This window comes from Lineus longissimus, chromosome 14 (assembly GCF_910592395.1).
Source record: "Lineus longissimus chromosome 14, tnLinLong1.2, whole genome shotgun sequence".
Taxonomy (NCBI): Eukaryota; Metazoa; Nemertea; class Pilidiophora; order Heteronemertea; family Lineidae; genus Lineus; species Lineus longissimus.
In genome coordinates this window covers 5822809-5840379 of record NC_088321.1, presented here as the reverse complement: position 1 = coordinate 5840379, position 17571 = coordinate 5822809, and the positions used below count along the sequence as shown (strand labels likewise).

General features: G+C 41.2%; 1 protein-coding gene across 1 annotated transcript in view; it reads left to right on the top strand.

The window, feature by feature from the left end:
• The window catches only part of LOC135498756 (uncharacterized), a 42365-nt gene that overhangs the window by 8500 nt on the left and 16294 nt on the right, over positions 1-17571 (top strand). The window contains exons 6-7 of the mRNA XM_064789160.1: positions 865-1060; positions 12695-12909. Coding sequence (XP_064645230.1) covers positions 865-1060; positions 12695-12909 — 411 coding nt within the window. The remainder of the gene's footprint in view (positions 1-864; positions 1061-12694; positions 12910-17571) is intronic.

The window sequence follows — 17571 nt, the reverse complement described above, 5'->3', positions numbered from 1 at the left end:
TCGGTCTTGGTCTACAGTTTAGCTCTACCCTTGCGGTTTTGGTGAGACACCTAATGCCTCCAGTTCGGTATCAATTCCTAAAAGCACTCCGAGGTTAGCAATAATATGAGGTTGGTTATAAACGCGTAGTATGTCACCTATAACGTCTCATTAGTCAAAACTGTGCAGTGAACAAGTGATTGAAATCGCATGCCGGCTCATGACGATGTTTTTGATACGGATATTTTCGGCACGTCCTATAGGTGTACTTAATTTATGTGTAATCAGAACGATATTCCAAAACACCTGGGTTTAGAATGAACCGCACTTTACAGTGTAAATGCACTATGCACCAACGAAGCCGCGTTGGTTTTGATGAGACAATCAATGCCTCAAGTTCAGTATCAATTCCTTAAACCAATCCGAAGTTAGCAGTAATAATGGGGTCGGTTATAAACGATCAAGTGATTGAAATTGCATGCCGGCTCATGGAGACGGTTTTTTTTTATACATACATTTTTGGCACGTCCTACTTGATTGAGGGCTTTGTAAAACATACCATAGTCACCGTGCTAGATGTTTATTAATTAATCCTATATCAGGCATCTTAGATACTTTCAGCGCTTCCATCTCTTACATAAACAACTTTAGATGACAGGCAGTTATCTTTTTTTTCTGAATAATCAGATATTTTTGTGTTATCGTCAAAAATACTAATTTTATATTTCTGTGATCTCATTCTAATCACAGTCATGATGGGTAACAGCCAGTCTTACAACATTGACGAGCTGGGTTTAATAATAATTGTCTTCTATCCTAAATCATTTCTGCACTTACATGTACACCTGTTTGCAGCAACGCAATAACAATTATCATTTTACTCAGCTGCCAACGTCCTTTTGAGCCTCGACGACCCCATTATCAAACTGGCGGACTTCGGAATCTCGAGGAAGCTCGAAGCCAGTCTTCTGACCCATGGAGCAACAACAGCTGGTAAAGGAACAGTTCAGTACATGTCACCGGAGGCAACAAGGGGTGAGGACGACGAGAAAAAGGGATATGGCTTAAAGACAGATATCTGGTAAGACTAAAATAATGCACTGCGTTTATTTGCTTTTCCTAATTAGTTGCAATTTTATTGCATCCCCACTGTTCTCTGTGTATGCACTTCGCATGGGTACATTAAACTTGATGGGAACATGTCACTGGCCATTGTTTTACCTTTAACTTAATCCTTGTTGGTGACTGGGCATCACTATAATTGTGCTGAAATGAATATTAGCAAAAGTAATTTTTTGCATTGTTTTCCTAGTATTTCTTCAAACAAGGAATAGTAGTAAAAGATGGTCGTTTTACATTCGAGTAAAATTATGATATGATATCATGTTTATCAAATTAGAGGCCTTTATTTTTAGTGTTGAAACCTATACCAAACCGTTAGCAAATAGAAATTAACGATGGGATTTTTTTCTAACGCGAGTACGGTGTTGACACGATGCGAACTACTGGTATTTGTGAGTTTTTTGTCACTTCGACCACTTGTGCACTACAGTCACCAGTGCCACTTTGGACAACGTACACGATTCATTCCCTGCTTAGCAATGTTCTATCACCTTCCGAATAAAATCTAGTGTACGCTGGGATTGCAATATCGCACACTTTATGTAAATTCCTCGTTCTTTAAGGACATTTTGATTACATATTTTCCAGTCTATATTGGAGAGCGAATATCAGTGAACACACCACGTGAGACCATTCTTCACAAATGAACCGAATTCACGTCTTTAACGTAGAAAATTCGTAGATTTGTAGACTTACTTTTCACAAATGTTCGAAATATGAATTGTTTTCATTGACTTACAGCCTCTATGATTTACACTGTGCATCCTAAGTATGTGCGCATGCCGCACTGTAACACTAATTGTCGATCAAGCCTCCAGTCTATGATGTATCAGCTCCAGAATCTGAACTAAGGAAAGCGTAGGCAGGTCTACCTATATTGGTGCACGGTGATCTATTGGTAAAGCACAAAAGTGAACGCATGCATGAGGATCATCTACCTCTTTCAAAACTGATCGAGTCCAATTTATCTAGCAATATTCTACCAAATATATATATATGTTTATTCGTACTATAAGTACAGAAAGATTGTGAATGTGCATGAACATTTTGTGCGGGTGCCAACAAAAGAACAACCAATTTCTCGTCATAACTTTCTACACAATGACCTCTCCTAGTATTACAAGTCTTATAGCAAAATCAATCAAAGTATTCACACTTACATTGTACACAAAAAGTCTAGAAGTATTTTTATTTTAGTAGACGACAAAAAGTTGCTCCCCTAATCCCTTATTTCTAAAAGCTCCCTAATTTGACATCCCACCCTCGTTTGACCTGGCAATTTATAAACCTCATCTAACATATATCCTAAAAGTGCCAAATTGTACCTATTCCAATTATATTTATGAATAATGTAGGTAAACGTTTTCCCTAGTGGTGAACTGCTGCCTGAAACTATCAACTGGATACATTTCCGAGTGTACTTGTTTTTTACAACAAACAAGCCACTTACGAATTTCACCATTCTCTTTTCCAATTGTTTTTGAATACAGCAATCTTGAATGATATCTGATAATAGCTCATTATGTGTACGGTAAGAGGTCTTCCATATACGGTTTTGACATGTCTAATAGTTGCTATCCATATAGGGACATACAGAAGGTTTTAAATAGTCTATATCTTGTGCTGTAGTTGGCAAATCTAAACTGAGACATTAACATTTTTGTGCGTTTATAAAGATCATTTATACATAGTTGTATCCGCCTACGTCGTACGTCATGACCCAGAAGTTTCCCTAAATTAATTTTCTCTTGGGATACTCTGATTGCATTACCTTGAAAAACCACCTCGGGTGGAGGATCATTACACCCAAATACAAGAAATTTGCTTTTCAACGCAGTGAAAGAAATCATATACTCAAGCGAGAACTCACTTGCAACCTTCAACATTTTCCTAAGCCCGATTAATGACGGCGCTAAAATGATGACATCATCTGCATAGAAAAAGGCGCCAAAGAATATGCTGCCAATGTGGCAGCCAACCCCTGATTTACCCAATTTATCTAAAAGTTCGTCAAGATATATACCGAACAATACTGGCGATAATACACCCCCTTGTTTTACACCATTCCTAACTGAGAATTCCATCGATAAAACATCACCCCACTTTACTTGCATGATCTGATTTGTATATAAATTGGCCAGAAGTCGTGCAATTAAAGGGCACAGGCCTTTCTTCATCAATACCCTAAATAATTTAATGAAATGAACACAATCGAAGGCCCGACTTGCATCAAGCATAACACAGTAGACTGCAGTTTTGCAGCTATTGTAATATTCTATAACCTCATTCACAACAGTGCTGCATGTAGCCGTTGACATCCCAGCCTTAAAACCAAACTGGGAGTCAGATGTAGATAAAATAGAATTGTACTTCTTTAATAGGATGTTATCGAGAATCTTGCCAATAATGCTGCTCAGAGAAATACCTCTATAATTCTCTGATGAACATAAAGACTTCCTATTATTTTTAGGTATCGGTATTACCTTAGACCTTGTAAAATTGGTAGGACAGTAACCATGTGAGATCATCGAACTAAGCAGAAACGATATATACGTATAAAGTTTAGGACTACCATTTATAAAATGATCAGATCTAATGTCTGAAATACTGACTTTCTTTCCCGCTTGAAGCTGTTTCACCCCCTGAATGACTTCCTGCACATTAACTCGATGATCATTTTGGCATTGACCAACACAGCAATTTTGTAAAATACTATCATTTAGACTCATTTTCAACTCATGCCTTCATCAACTTCATACGGAACGGAGTTGTATAACCTACTGAATTTATTTGCAAAAACTTGACATATCGCCTCACTCCCCTCAACACCGTCCATAGTATAAGGTGTCACACGACCTGTACCTTTTATTTTCTTTACATCTGTCCAGAATTCCTTACCACTCTTACCCCTAGTTGAGTTTGCCAATTTTTCTGCAGCTACCTTATCTTGATTCTTTTTTACCCGTTTTACTGCTAAATGATATTGTGCCCTGGTGTGGCGACGTATGTCTGCGACGTAACCATTTCTTGGTCTCCCATTTTCCTTCCATAACTCATGCCAAAACTGAGCCCGTCTCTTTTGCTCACTGATTTCTTCGTCCCAACCTGCTCTACCGCGAAAGGTACTCTTATTACTAAAAGGTATGGTTTCATCACCTGCCCTAACGCATGCCGATACTATATCATCGTGGAATTTTTCTATATCCCCAGTGTGGTTCGTACGCGAGTACTTATTACACCTAAGTGCATGAAAGGGAGCATTTATTTCGCCTAATTTGGCTGTTAATACTTCCTGATACCTCACAATGTCGTCTTGAGCGACACTGTCCCATAACTGGGTTTTTACCGCCTTTCTATCATTGATATCGGACTTTTTATCAGTTTGATTATTTACTTCACCAACCAGTTGTAAACTGGAGTGGTAAGAGAGGTTGTCTGCTTTGTGCAGGGCACTGTATTTTTTGATTCTATTAAAAACCCACTCCGATACCAGAAAATGATCGATAAGTGATCTGTAACCAGTTATGTTGCTCTCATATGTGTAATCTACGTCACAAGCAGTATGTGTCTTTCCACAAAGTAAACTCTCCTCTTCCATAAATTTTAAGAGAGCTCGGGTATGTGCTGAATCAGCTCTACTAAAATCTGTGTTCCAGTCACCACCAATTATAATATCCGGGGTATTTGCAGCTGCAAGTATTGCAGAGATTTCTTGCAGAACGCCATTAAATTCTATAAGGTTCTGGTGGCCTCCCGAATCGGTCGGCATGTACACATTTAACAATATATAACTTTGTTTTCTAATTTCAAACTTTTAACCTCAATAGCACATACACGTTTCGAAACCCATTGTACAGGTGTAACAACCGCGTCCATTCTTTTGTCCCAGGCAATCGCCACGCCTCCGTGCGGCCGGCCAACCAGCAATTGCTCAACGTTCATACCAGTAACACCATGAATGTTCATATTGATACCCAATTCACCTGTAAGTTTTTGTAATTGTTCTTCAACTGCCAATGTTCTTGCAGTTATAAAGAGTCAGTGCATGCGTTCAGTTCACACATGTGTTCAACTCGCCCTGATCCGAGTCCATTGCTATTGTACGACGTAAAGTTCAGCAAGCCCATAATCACACAACTAACAAGAAAGAGTTGGGTACTGGTGATTGTTCTATCACTACTCTTTGGAAACAAATATATCATGATTTGTCCTCGGTGTTTTCATCCTCCTTTTTGGGAGGGACATTGTACTTTCTTACACGTACGCCTTCAGGCCATAATGCGTCGTCAAATAATCTGCTGAATTCGAACTTCGCTACAGTTGGTCGGAACGATCTAAACTTAGCATTGGCATGCGACACTAGCTGTAATCCCCTGATTTCAATCTTGTTATCAGCGAGATGTTTCATAAGGTCCTCTTTCTCGGCCGAAGGGTCAAGCCGAAAAATAAACAAGTCCCTGTTGGGTTCAGAAGCACCTTTGAAACCACAATTCGCAGCTGATATGCCTGTGATCACCTTCTGTCGTGATTTCTCTCTCCTTTTCAACTTTTTCTGTTCATAACTGGATGCTCGATATTCCTCATCAGAATCATCCGCACTCGTTTCACTCAGGTACCGGCAACTTCCCCTCAATCTTAATACGTTTTGGGGCATAGGCGGATTAGTGCGCCCGTGGCCACGCGCACCTCTAGAACCCCGCCCCCTACTCATAGATCCTGATTTCGAACTATATAATACTGTTGAAAGTCATCTGGCCAGTGACTCCGCTTTCGATATTACGTATAGTCTGGGTATCGCCCAATATCGATTCACACCGAGCCGGCTCAACAGTCGGCCCAGTCGGCCTACGCATCGCACCACTCTCCTCATCGTCAGTGTCAGTACCTTTATGCTTCAATGTTTCGGCATATGATTTGTGTGGTTTGTTATCGGCATTTGCTTTTAATTCTCTCGTGTCATGTGAACACTTTTCTACCATCTCTTGTATCTGAATCATTTTGTGTTCTAAACTATATAATCTATCAGCCAACGATATATTGTTCAGTTCCTCAGTTGGGGATCGTGGAATCTCCGCAAGCCTAGTTGCCGAAATCACGATTCTCGGCATTTTATTCACTTTGTCAAGCTTTCTCAGTGCGGCAATGATATCACTAGTATTCGCCTCCTCCTCCGGCCTCGCAGAAGATGACTTGCGCACTTGCAAGTCACCTATTATATCACACAGATTAGGTTTCGCTCCCCATAACTTATTTTTCGCAACACGAATCTGACTAGCGGAGTAATAACCAACCACTGCTTTCCGTACATTATCATTCGTACCCGTTTGCTGTCCAAATACAATGTATGCCAATACAGGATCATCGATAATTGGTAGGCCAGTATCTCCCTCCTGTGGGGCGGTATCTAGTTGTTTCCCAGAAGACCCAGCATCATTCTCGGCGCGTTCTGGTTCCCCCGATTCGACGTGCTTGTCAACATGATCTCCCTCTCTTCGTGTCATTTTCAGGTCAGGGCTTGCTAATCCCTCCTTTGGGGAAAGCTGTTTTCCTTTACACTTTTCAAAAGATTATCTCGGTGTTTCTGTGGTCCCGGAAAAGTGATCGGTTATTGTTTTCGAAGCCGTTAGAGCGGAACGGAATTTCGGCTATGGTGACTACTGTTGTTCTTTTCGTGTCACATGCGCACACGCATATGTAGTATATACAATGTACATGTATGTAAGTCCTGTTCACACTCAGGGAAAAAACTTCCCTCGCTATTTCTCCAAAGAAGTAGGAATGGAACCTCCTTCAAAAGAACAACACCTAGACCTCAATTTTCTATAATGTACGACGTATGTCTCCTCATCATCCAGTCAATAGGAGACAAGGTGTTTCCAAGATAAACAGCTTTTTATCATAGCAGGCTAATCGAAACAACCGCCGTGGCAGCCATCTTGTATATAATGATATTTCAAATGCAAATATCATTTTAAATGATGTAATCTATAACCTTCTGCAGGGTGTCAGTGACGAGTTACTGAAATAATAGATTTTCGGTCAAGTGTCTTCATCAATTAACTGTTGGCATGGTTGGATGGAAAAGAAACTAGGGGACGTCGAAATATTGTCTGGGAAGTATAGTAGCGAATTCTAAGATACCCGGATTTAGAACTAACCGCACTTTACAGTGTAAATGCACTATGCGCAAACGAAGTCTCGTTTTGAATTCAGCGGTACCGCTTGGGTTGGTGCAAAATATGAAAGCTCTCAAAAACCATCCAAAACCACGCTGTTATCTAAAACCGTTGTTGAATTTGATATATTTTAGAATAGAAATTGATACCTCACTGTTGGCGTTGATTGTCTCACCAAAAATTGCGATGGCGGAGCTGAAATTTTTGGCCAAAACCTCGGCTCTGCCTCTGCCTCTGGTCAACATTTTAGCTCCAATAATATAAATCATCCTGGTATGACCAGTGGTTTTCATTACATTCTGCCTCTTGATGACGTAAGGTAACCAAAAGGGTGTGATTAAATGGCAGCATGCTTAATACCACATAGCAATTGACTCAAGTAGAGAAGCCTCGCTGCTGCACCCGGGTCATCACCAAGATTAAAGGGAGGGTCCCTTGAAGGCGGAAATACGTTTCGAGAACCCCAAAACACTTGTAAGGTTCAAGGAATACTGGCTGATTTAAACGACACTATACGGTACTGCAAAAGATAGACCTTTTAGTAGACTGATAAACCATGAAAAACGACTTTCTACAAATCGCATATACCGTCGTCTAAAACGGGAAACCAACGTTTGAAGTGTGCCCTATAACGATATTTCACGTGTTTTAGTATTGTTAATCCGTACACCCGAAAGGTCGTGCATCCGTATGTTTGTCGGTGTTCATCCGGATACGTCTTGATGTGATGTACCAGTTTGATATTCCAATATCATCCTATTAAATGATAGGAAATGAAATACCTATTTGCAACACACAGCGTAGCAGACAAATATAGCGTGGTCCTTCGAATAGTCCACAGTCAGATATTATCGAACTTCGATTGCAGGGATGATTTCTAGTGGACAGTTACATGTTTCACCAAGGGAATCGCGGCTATGAGGTAATAATTCGCCTATTTCGAATTACGCAAGAACGTTGTGTGGGTGGAACACTTAATGAAACGGCCAGGGGCCATTGTGCTCACCGTATAGATATTTGGTGCTTTGTAATTCATCCAGATTAAGAAACATTGTACATGTATAGTATATAGGTCAAACCAAAGTCGGTATGACATGTGATGTATCGTTGCTTGGAGTAAGTACCATAAGAATATCATCAAAAACAAGTCAATAATAAACGAGATATTGCACTTTTTACCTATTTTAGTTTTGGCCTCCTGGTGGCCGAGTTGAGTACCAGATCAGATCGAAATTCGGTGTCCGAGGTTACATGACGTAGGGAGTCATGTGTATCAAATTTCAAGTTCAAAGCTTTAGTGGTTAAGAAACGTGCCATAGTTACAATCAAACGACAAATTTACGCCATTTGACCTCTGTGACCTTGAAAAGCAGGTCAGATCAAAAACTCGTATGATATGTGATGTATCCTTGCTAGGAGAACCTACCATAAAAATGTGTTATTGAAAACGAATCACTAAAAATAAGCAAGATATTGCACTTCTTACTTTTTCCATTATGGCCCCCTGGTGGCCAAATAAAGAATCAGATCGAGCCAAAATTTGGCATCAGAGGTTATCTGATGTAGGGGGTTATATGCACCAAGTTTCAAGTTCATAGCTTTACTGGTTAAGAAACGTGCCATAGTTTACACTCTAACGGCCAATTTACGCCATTTGACCTCTGCGACCTTGAAAAGTAGATCAAATTAAAAACCCGTAAGATATGTGATGTATTCTTCCTAAGGGTACCTACCATAAAATTTTATCGAAAACAAGTCACTTATAAGCGAGATATCACACTTTTTAGATTTCCACTTTTGGCCCCCTGGTGGCAAAGTTGAGAATCAGATCAAACTGAAATTCAGCACCAGAGGCTATGTGATATAGGGGGTTATATGTACCAAGTTTCAAGTTCATAGCTTTAGTGGTTAAGAAACGTGCCATAGTTTACACTCTAACGGCCAATTTACGCCATATGACCTCTGTGACCTTGAAAAGTAGGTCAAATTAAAAACCCGTATGATATAAGATGTATATTTGCTATGAGTACCTACAACAAAAGTTTCATCGAAAACAAGTCACTAATAAGCGAGATATCACACTTTTTAGATATCCACATTTGGCCCCCTGGTGGCCAAGTAGAGAATCAGATCGGAGAGAAATTTAGTGTCACGGGTCATCTGACCTAGGGGGTCATGTGTACAAAGTTTTAAGTTCATAGGCCTAGCGGTTAAGAAACGTGCCACTGTTTTTGAACTAGGATACGACGGACGACGACGACGACGACGGCGACGACGACGACGACGACGACGGACGACGACGGACGACGGACACTGCGGTATTGTATAGACTCCCCTACGGTGAGCCAAAAATGGACTTATCTCACAATGACGGTAGTTTCTAAGGCGCGAAACGGAGTGGATTGTGCAGAGTTTGTACCAAATTTTCGTCTGCTCGGGAAAAGTGATAGATCATTGCTTCGCACTGAATTAATCGTGTACGTTGACCACCGTGGGTGTGGGGATTCGGACAGTGTCAGTAAGGACCTGTCACTATGGTTACCAAAGCGCTTAGAAGACGACAGAAAAAAAATTGAAAGCCCAGGCAGATTCAACAGCGAACATTTCCTTTTCTATGGTACTCGATGTGGGTTTGCTCATTGTTATTTCTAGATGATAGCAACACTTCTGTTGATATGTTTGTATTGATGTAGCTCTATGAATAAGTGGATGAGGTTTTGTAGCCCTACGCCTAATTTAGGCTACCAATTACGCTTATTTCTACTGTAGCGTAAAACCGGGTCGAGCGGTAAAGCTTCACCATTAAAGAAACAAAGACAATAAATGTCACAACCCTGGGCATCCAAATATTGACGAAATTAACTAGTTCGTCAAGTACGATGTCACCACTGATCTGACACCAATCTTATTCTAATGGACCAAGGAACTAAGAAACAGAGGGCTAAGACTTCATATCTAATTAATAAGTTTTAATGATAGACTGAGCTCATAACTATTTACAGTACTTACACATTTCTACAGCATCATAATTCAAAGCAAAACACTTACGCTCACTGATATCTCCCACATAATCACCACATAATTTATCCTTTCTGAATTGAAGCACACTCGCAAACAAAGTGCAAAACAGTATTGGCCCAACAGGCTGACTCGTGAGGCCTATAGTTACAAGAGCCGCCATCAGATAGCCACTGATGCATTGCCAGGGAAGGGTTAGACTACCTTCATGCTAAGTTGTTCTAGCATTCTGCAAAGGAGCTTTCCCAAGAGGATATGGCCGGCCACCTCTCATACTGAGCTTTGCTAGCATTATTGTCCCTTAGACTAGAAATTTGAGGATTTGGCTACCTCCCATGCCAAGTCTTGCTGGCATTCTCCAGTGGGTTTGCTTTGAGAGTTGAGCTACCTCACATGCCAAGTCTTGCTGGCAACCATTCTGTTTGCTCCAGCCCGTTCCACAGATTTTATACCAATATCCTGGTATCCAGAAGGTAGCGGGAAGGGATGGGCGTTTGTTTGTTCTGAGTATGGGTGTGTGTGTGGGGGGGGGGGGGGGGGGGGGGGGGGGGGGGGGGGGTATGGGGTGTCTGTTGACTGAATCTAGGTAATAAAGGTACTGAAAAAAGTACCGGGAAATAAAAGTACAGGAAATAAAAGTACCGGAAGTAAAGGTACCGGAAAAAAGGTACTGGGAAAAAAGGTACACAAAATGGCATAAATAAGTAAAAAAGGTACACAATGTTTTTTTGGAATATTATTTGAATTCTCTCTTTTTCTATTCATAACTTTAACTTTATTTGTTATGTAGGCATTGCATAGGCCTTAGAAATAGGTATATCAAATTTCCAGTATACAGTTATGGTTTTCAATAGACAAAACACGGCTGTCAAGATCATGATGAATGTAAAGATTATAGGACAATTCCCTCTGCAAAAGGGTTAATTGATAAATTTACCAATGTTCAAGTTAATAGAGTCCCAGTGTTTACGAAATGTGCCCCGACAACAGACACTTCGCCATAGCAAAAGCTCACCCACCCCCTTGTTCAAACGAAATTTTGCTATTCTTAGCTCACCTCTCAGAGAGGTGAGCTAATACCACAAGCCCCGCTATGGTTATACATGTGGGCACTGTCATGACTGTCCGCTGGTTCACATTCATGATTCAAGCTCTACTCTGTTGGAGTATCACAGGTCCGAGCTGCAGCTTTACAGCGCTCAGGACTAACATTCATAGTTTGCCATCTCTGCAAGCTAGGTACCCATTTACTCTAGGGTGGCGAGAAGCAAGTAGGTTAAAATGCCTTGCTCATGGACACAAAGACGAAACAGCGGTGACCCTTCCGAGAATCGACCCCACGACCAACCTCTACATCTGGGGTCTAATTGATTAGCATTCAAAAGGGTTTCACCGTATTCCCTGGAAACACCTATACGACACATGTCGCGTTATCGCCAGAATCTGTGGGTGACGTAGCATGTCTAACCTCTGATCTGATCTATTCGGGCCCTACCTGTCAGCACTGTTTCATCATGACTAAAACTGTTTGCAGCCGGCCAAATAATTGTAAAATTGAGCAATTATCTCAAGGTGAATACAGATAAAGAAGCCTTATACTTAGATATGAAAATAAATGATCAAAAGGGATTTCGAAATAATATTTTCACAGTGCTCGCCCGATTTGGCATTTGTGACACGTGCACCTTCTTCGGTACTTTTTGCTTGGAGTTCCCGCATGGCCCGACTAAATGACGCAATTTTTTTGTAGAGGAAATTGATTTTTTATATCAGCATTAGCTCATATTATCCGTGCCCATGAAGTTCTATTATGCCGTCATATGATTTGTGATCGCATTAGGGTAAATGGTTATGTAGACTGATAAGTTGCCCTTTTCAACGATTCAATATGCCATGAATATGCCAAGTGTCAAATCATTATTTACATCTTATTTGCATGTCAAACGTTATTCTTTGACCAATCAAATATGTTTTAACTCAACATGATACCAGGTGCAGTGCAAGTGACTATACACCTTTCCAGAAATGGGGCGCTGAGTGTCCGAAATAGTGATGTCATAAGGGGAAACTAGGCCTTATGGTGGAGGGACAAAGGAGATAGACATGGTTGACCAACACACTTGAATGCCTTTAATGACGGACAAGGGGGAAAAAGTTAGTTCCAATGCAAGCCACCAATTTTGGGAAGCATGTATAGGAGCACGAAATGACCTCGGGTAAACAAGGTTGACCCACGATCTCCTGATTATGAGCCCGGTGCTCTAACCACTACGCCACTGATCTTCCTCATAGACAAAACTCTGCCATAGCCACACGGCAGCAACATGATCGCCTTTTAAATTTTATGTATGGTGTTATAATTCACCCGATGCTGAATCAAGTGTGTATCCTATCCACAGGAGCGTTGGCTGTGTTGTGTTGGAAATGGCCAAGGGAACTCGTCCATGGAGTGAGTCTAGAAATGCACGAAATCTGACGTTTAGGATTGGAAATGGTGAGGCTCCTCCCGTTGCTGAAAATGTTCCTGGTGATGTGAAAGATTTCCTCAAGAAGACCTTCATTTTGGTCCCTAAAGATCGACCATCTGCCGATGACCTTCTCGAAGATAAGTTGCGTAAGTTACACTCTCATGTTGAAACTTATTCGGTCGTCTCACACGGTAAGAGTTACAAGTACAATCCGAATGACATAGACAAAGCGACTGAAGTCAGGAAAACTCTAAAACGGGTATAAGCAGGGATCACTGCTGCGGTTCTATCATGGTGTGCTGAAGTATTTTGAGTGGAGGAAGGATAATGTTTTGTAGAGAGGCAGAGATTGATTTTTCCTGAACCAGTATGCGTGCAATATTTTGTAACAATTGAAGTAATATTATCCCCCCCCCACTTGAAAAATCAGTCGCAGTCACTATTGGCCCATGGTGTAAAATTAGGTCAGATGACTTTCGATGATGCACAAACCTTGCCGATTACATTCTTATAAGACACTAGCCCAACTTTCCATACAAGTGATAATCTTTTGGTTGCCGGCAATTCTCCAGATAGCGAAATATTGGTACATCCACTGACAACGCGGCCATGTTGAAATAATCGGAAGAGGAATGAGAGGATGGATAGAAAAAAGAGGACTGGGGCTCAGTCTGCAGCCTATTTCTATGACATCATCATAAATAAATATTATGTGAAATCCTCGAACAAGCAACCTCTTTCTCTGGGCAGGTCGTTCACACCAGAACCGCGCCGCGGGCCGCGACGGCGAAAAAAAACGGCGCGAGTTCATTCACTGAGTTCTAAATCGTCTCAGTTTCCCTGATTTCGTCTCAGATTCCCTGTTGATCACACCAGGTCCTGGTTTGACGTCCCACTTTACACATACATTTTTGGGTGTTATCCATTCAGCGGACGAATAGACCGCTTTGCGCCGTTTTGACCCTGGATTTTTTTTTCTAAAATTTAAAAGTACATTAATTGTCTATAATAGCTTATATGTGCCTGGGAATCTTTCCCTCGGAGTATATTGGGCGCAAACTTTGCAAAACACTTGAATATTTTTGCCTGATTTTTGACCATTTGCTGAATCTAGATGGTATCAAATGTGAAGCAGCCTACTGGTATCGAAACTAATAAGAAAGCTCTCTTAGGACTCTGCCTCGATACAAATTGGAAGGTTTGTGTATCTGGTTGCAGTAGTTTGGTCTCAGCATGCATCTGGGGGTGATGCCTTGTGTGTCACACTTGGCACTGGCATCTGATGGATTAAGTGAGAGCTTAGTTTAACGAAAAAGAAGTGGAATCCAGCTGATTACCTCTTCCTGCAGTGGTTGTACTTGTACTTCGCCAAGTTCGCGCCCCTTATACTCGGAGGGAATTTTTTTCTGGCACATAAGCTTACTGCCATGAGATTTAATGTAATTTTCAATTTTGGAAAAAAACAGGGTCATAACGGCGCAAAGCAGTCGATTTGTCCCTTTTGTCCCTTGAGTGTACACACCCAAAAATACACGTGTGAAGCGGACGTCAAACCTGCGCCTGGAACGAACTTTACAATGCCTATGATCTGGGGTACAACTTTAAGTTAAGGGTTCACATACTGCAAGCTCTTCTGATAAGTGGCAGTCCTCTGAAATAATGCTTAATTAACGCCATTTACAGGGGTTGGGGGTTAGGACCGAACATTCCGCGAAAAACGAGGCTTATTCAGTCAAAGCGAGGCATTTTTCTGTCGTCTGCTAACGGAAAGAAAATAAATTTGAAGTTTTATCCCCTTCGAACAGCAAAGAGCTCGAGGAATGGGATCGCACATCCCAGAATGGGACGAAACATCCCGGAATCCGCGGATTCAACATCCAAGTATTGGCGGACGAAAATCATTTTGATAAGGTTTTTTGCTGCGCAATTGTGCTTCATATAGTCGTCTTAGAGAACGTTATTCGCAGAACTGGCTCCATCAAGCAGAGCATTTCTTATTGAGCTATATGATAATGCCAATTATGTTACGTATATACATCCTGGACATCGGGAATTTCAATTTTCGGTCTCAAAAATTTATGTCGAGGGTATTCAAGTGTGACGAACAGCGAAAATAAGTAATTTAATGCTGCTTAATGACGACCTGTGATTCCTTTCTGACTTAGTTACTCGTTTGCCTAGGCGGTCACACTGCCAACAGTGATTCTTTCACCCGATGTCGAAAGGTTCCAAAGTCATGGGTTCGAGTTTATCCTGGCCGTGCTCTATTTTCATTTTTAGATAAATCGAATGTAATGTGACGGCCCCCCCCCCAAAAAAAACACCAGCCTTTTAGTTAATAGGCTCCTTAATGCTCTGGTTTCAAACTTCATCCATGTCTATTCTTATCATTTTCGGGGGCTATTAGCAGAATTCTACTACTTTTTTAGAACAGTTTTGTCATCATAACTTTAGAAACTGTCCGAAAAGATCTCTTTAATTTCATGAATAGATGAATCAACAAATTCATTGGTAAAACCATCTGCTCTCTGCGCCTGTGTTGCCAATGGATTTCTTATTATCTATATCGCTGGACTGGACTCCCCCTGGGTTTAAGGGGACAATAGGCAGGAGAGGGAGGTTAAATTAGCCATCTTTTCTTGTCGAAGGGGATAAACTTCAAATTTCTTTTGTTTCCGTTAGTGGACGACAGAAAATGCCTCGCTATGAATGAAAATGCCTCTCGTTTTCGCGGGATGTTCGGTTCCATGCTCTCAACCCCTGACTTACATGCAGATTAAATTCATTTCGTCGCGCAGGTGTGCTCTTTTAAAAAATTTATTTCAATGCCGTTTTTGGCTATCATGGTCGGTCAATCATAGATAGGCCCATTGCCCTGGTTGCAATTGACCACAAGTACCGAACGGAAGTGACCACAGAATATATCCGAACAGCTGTGGGCACTGGCGGGAATGACGTGAATTACAAATACAAAGCAATAACTGGTGGTCGGCATGCAATATTTTCAGATTTTTTTACCTTTTCTCTTGATGGTGGATATATTCAAAAAAAATATTTTTGTACAATATAGCCATCTGTGCATTCCAGATCCCCCACATATTGCATATAGGGCTCAGACCGATCAAACAGGCCTCAGTCCCACTCCATTTGGCCTAAACCCCCATTTGGTCATTGTGCTCATGCACAATCCATCAGGCGCAAAAACACTTCTTCCTATCGGTGGACATTCAAATAAACCTGGGCCTTCTCTTGATGACATGAAAGTCTCTGTTCTGAAGGGATCACTTTATAATACTGACACTACACAAAAGAGAATTACTGAACAAAAGTTGATGCAACAATTTAACTGAACCGTTACCTTGGTTTCATGTCGCACTATAAGTCATAATCATCATACTACTTTTTACACCTACGCTTGGACACTATCTATTACCCCCTTGTCTCCTTTGGCCTATACATGCCTCTTGCCCCCCCCCCCCGCCTGACTACGATGCATATTGGCTGGTACCTTTTCCCTTTAAATCGGTCAATGAGTTGTAAGTGTTCGGAATTATTCTATCCCGTGGTATATTTTGGACTCCTTGGTGTGAATTCTTCTTGTTTTTGTTATTCCTGAGCAACCCGAGCATAATATACTTACAGTCTGGACGCAGTGGACCGCCCTCGTCCCTCACCCTATCAACCACTGCGACCAGTGGAGAGCTTTCTGGAGGTTTTGTATGGATCATGCGCTGGGCTAATGAATCATTATATTTCATTTTGTACTCTATAGTAACTCATTGAATTGAGATTCACAATAGATGAGCCAGTGACAGTTAGATATTTACTACACACTTTACACATACAACATAGCATACACGTTAGGTTGCTTCGAATTTCATCCAAATTTTACAAAACAAAAGTTCTCCAAAGCTTAAAATGAGTCGTTTTGGATACCCGAGACCGCTAGGCGACGCCGATCGAAACAGTGGAAAAGGAGAAAAGAACCAGAATAATCATGTCAAGAAGTTCTATTTTGCGTATTTTGATACGCTAATTATACCTATTTTAATAAAATACGCTAAATATAACTTCTTGACATAATTCGAATTCTTTCCTTTCCTTCTTTCAGATAAGCTGTTATGTGCTGTTTTTACATTTTCTAAATTAGATTTTTCTTGAGTAAATAAATGGTCTGCACTGACTGTATTGTCGTGAATTCCCAAATCTCCAAGCCTGGACATGTTCACTGTCGCTAATGAATCGACTTTCACTCACTGATGAGAGTACCAGACATAACATCTCACGCTTGGCCATTTTGCATTTGATGAAAGGCTTACTGGACTTTGCGCAAAGAAAGCAACGCAACGCAACAAGCGCAATAGGGGAGCGACCATTATATTTGACCGCTTCAGGTTCTGTTCCTAGTGAATTAAACCAGGGGCTAACACGGCCACAGAATACCTCCAGTGGACAGTGTAGTGCTTCGGTCATGGTTTATCTTGAGATGTCCTCTTTGGTGTGGTCCATCTGCCTCGCTGGCGCCACCTATCCATCCCCATGTCGCAAGATAATAGTCCCAGTGATTTGCACTTTAGCCCCTCTATTCATTATCATAGCGGCAAATGTATGCTTAGTTAGATGCTGGCGCCTCCTATCGATCCCCATAAACCAGGCGAAATTGAAATTCCAAACTACCCTTATGTCAAAGGCTAGTTATGTCAAAGGCTAGTCCCTTTAACTGCCAGTGATTTGCATTGGTAGCGCCCTCTATGGCCAAGGCAAATATATGCTCGGTTAGATGCCGGCGTCACCTATCCATCCCCATG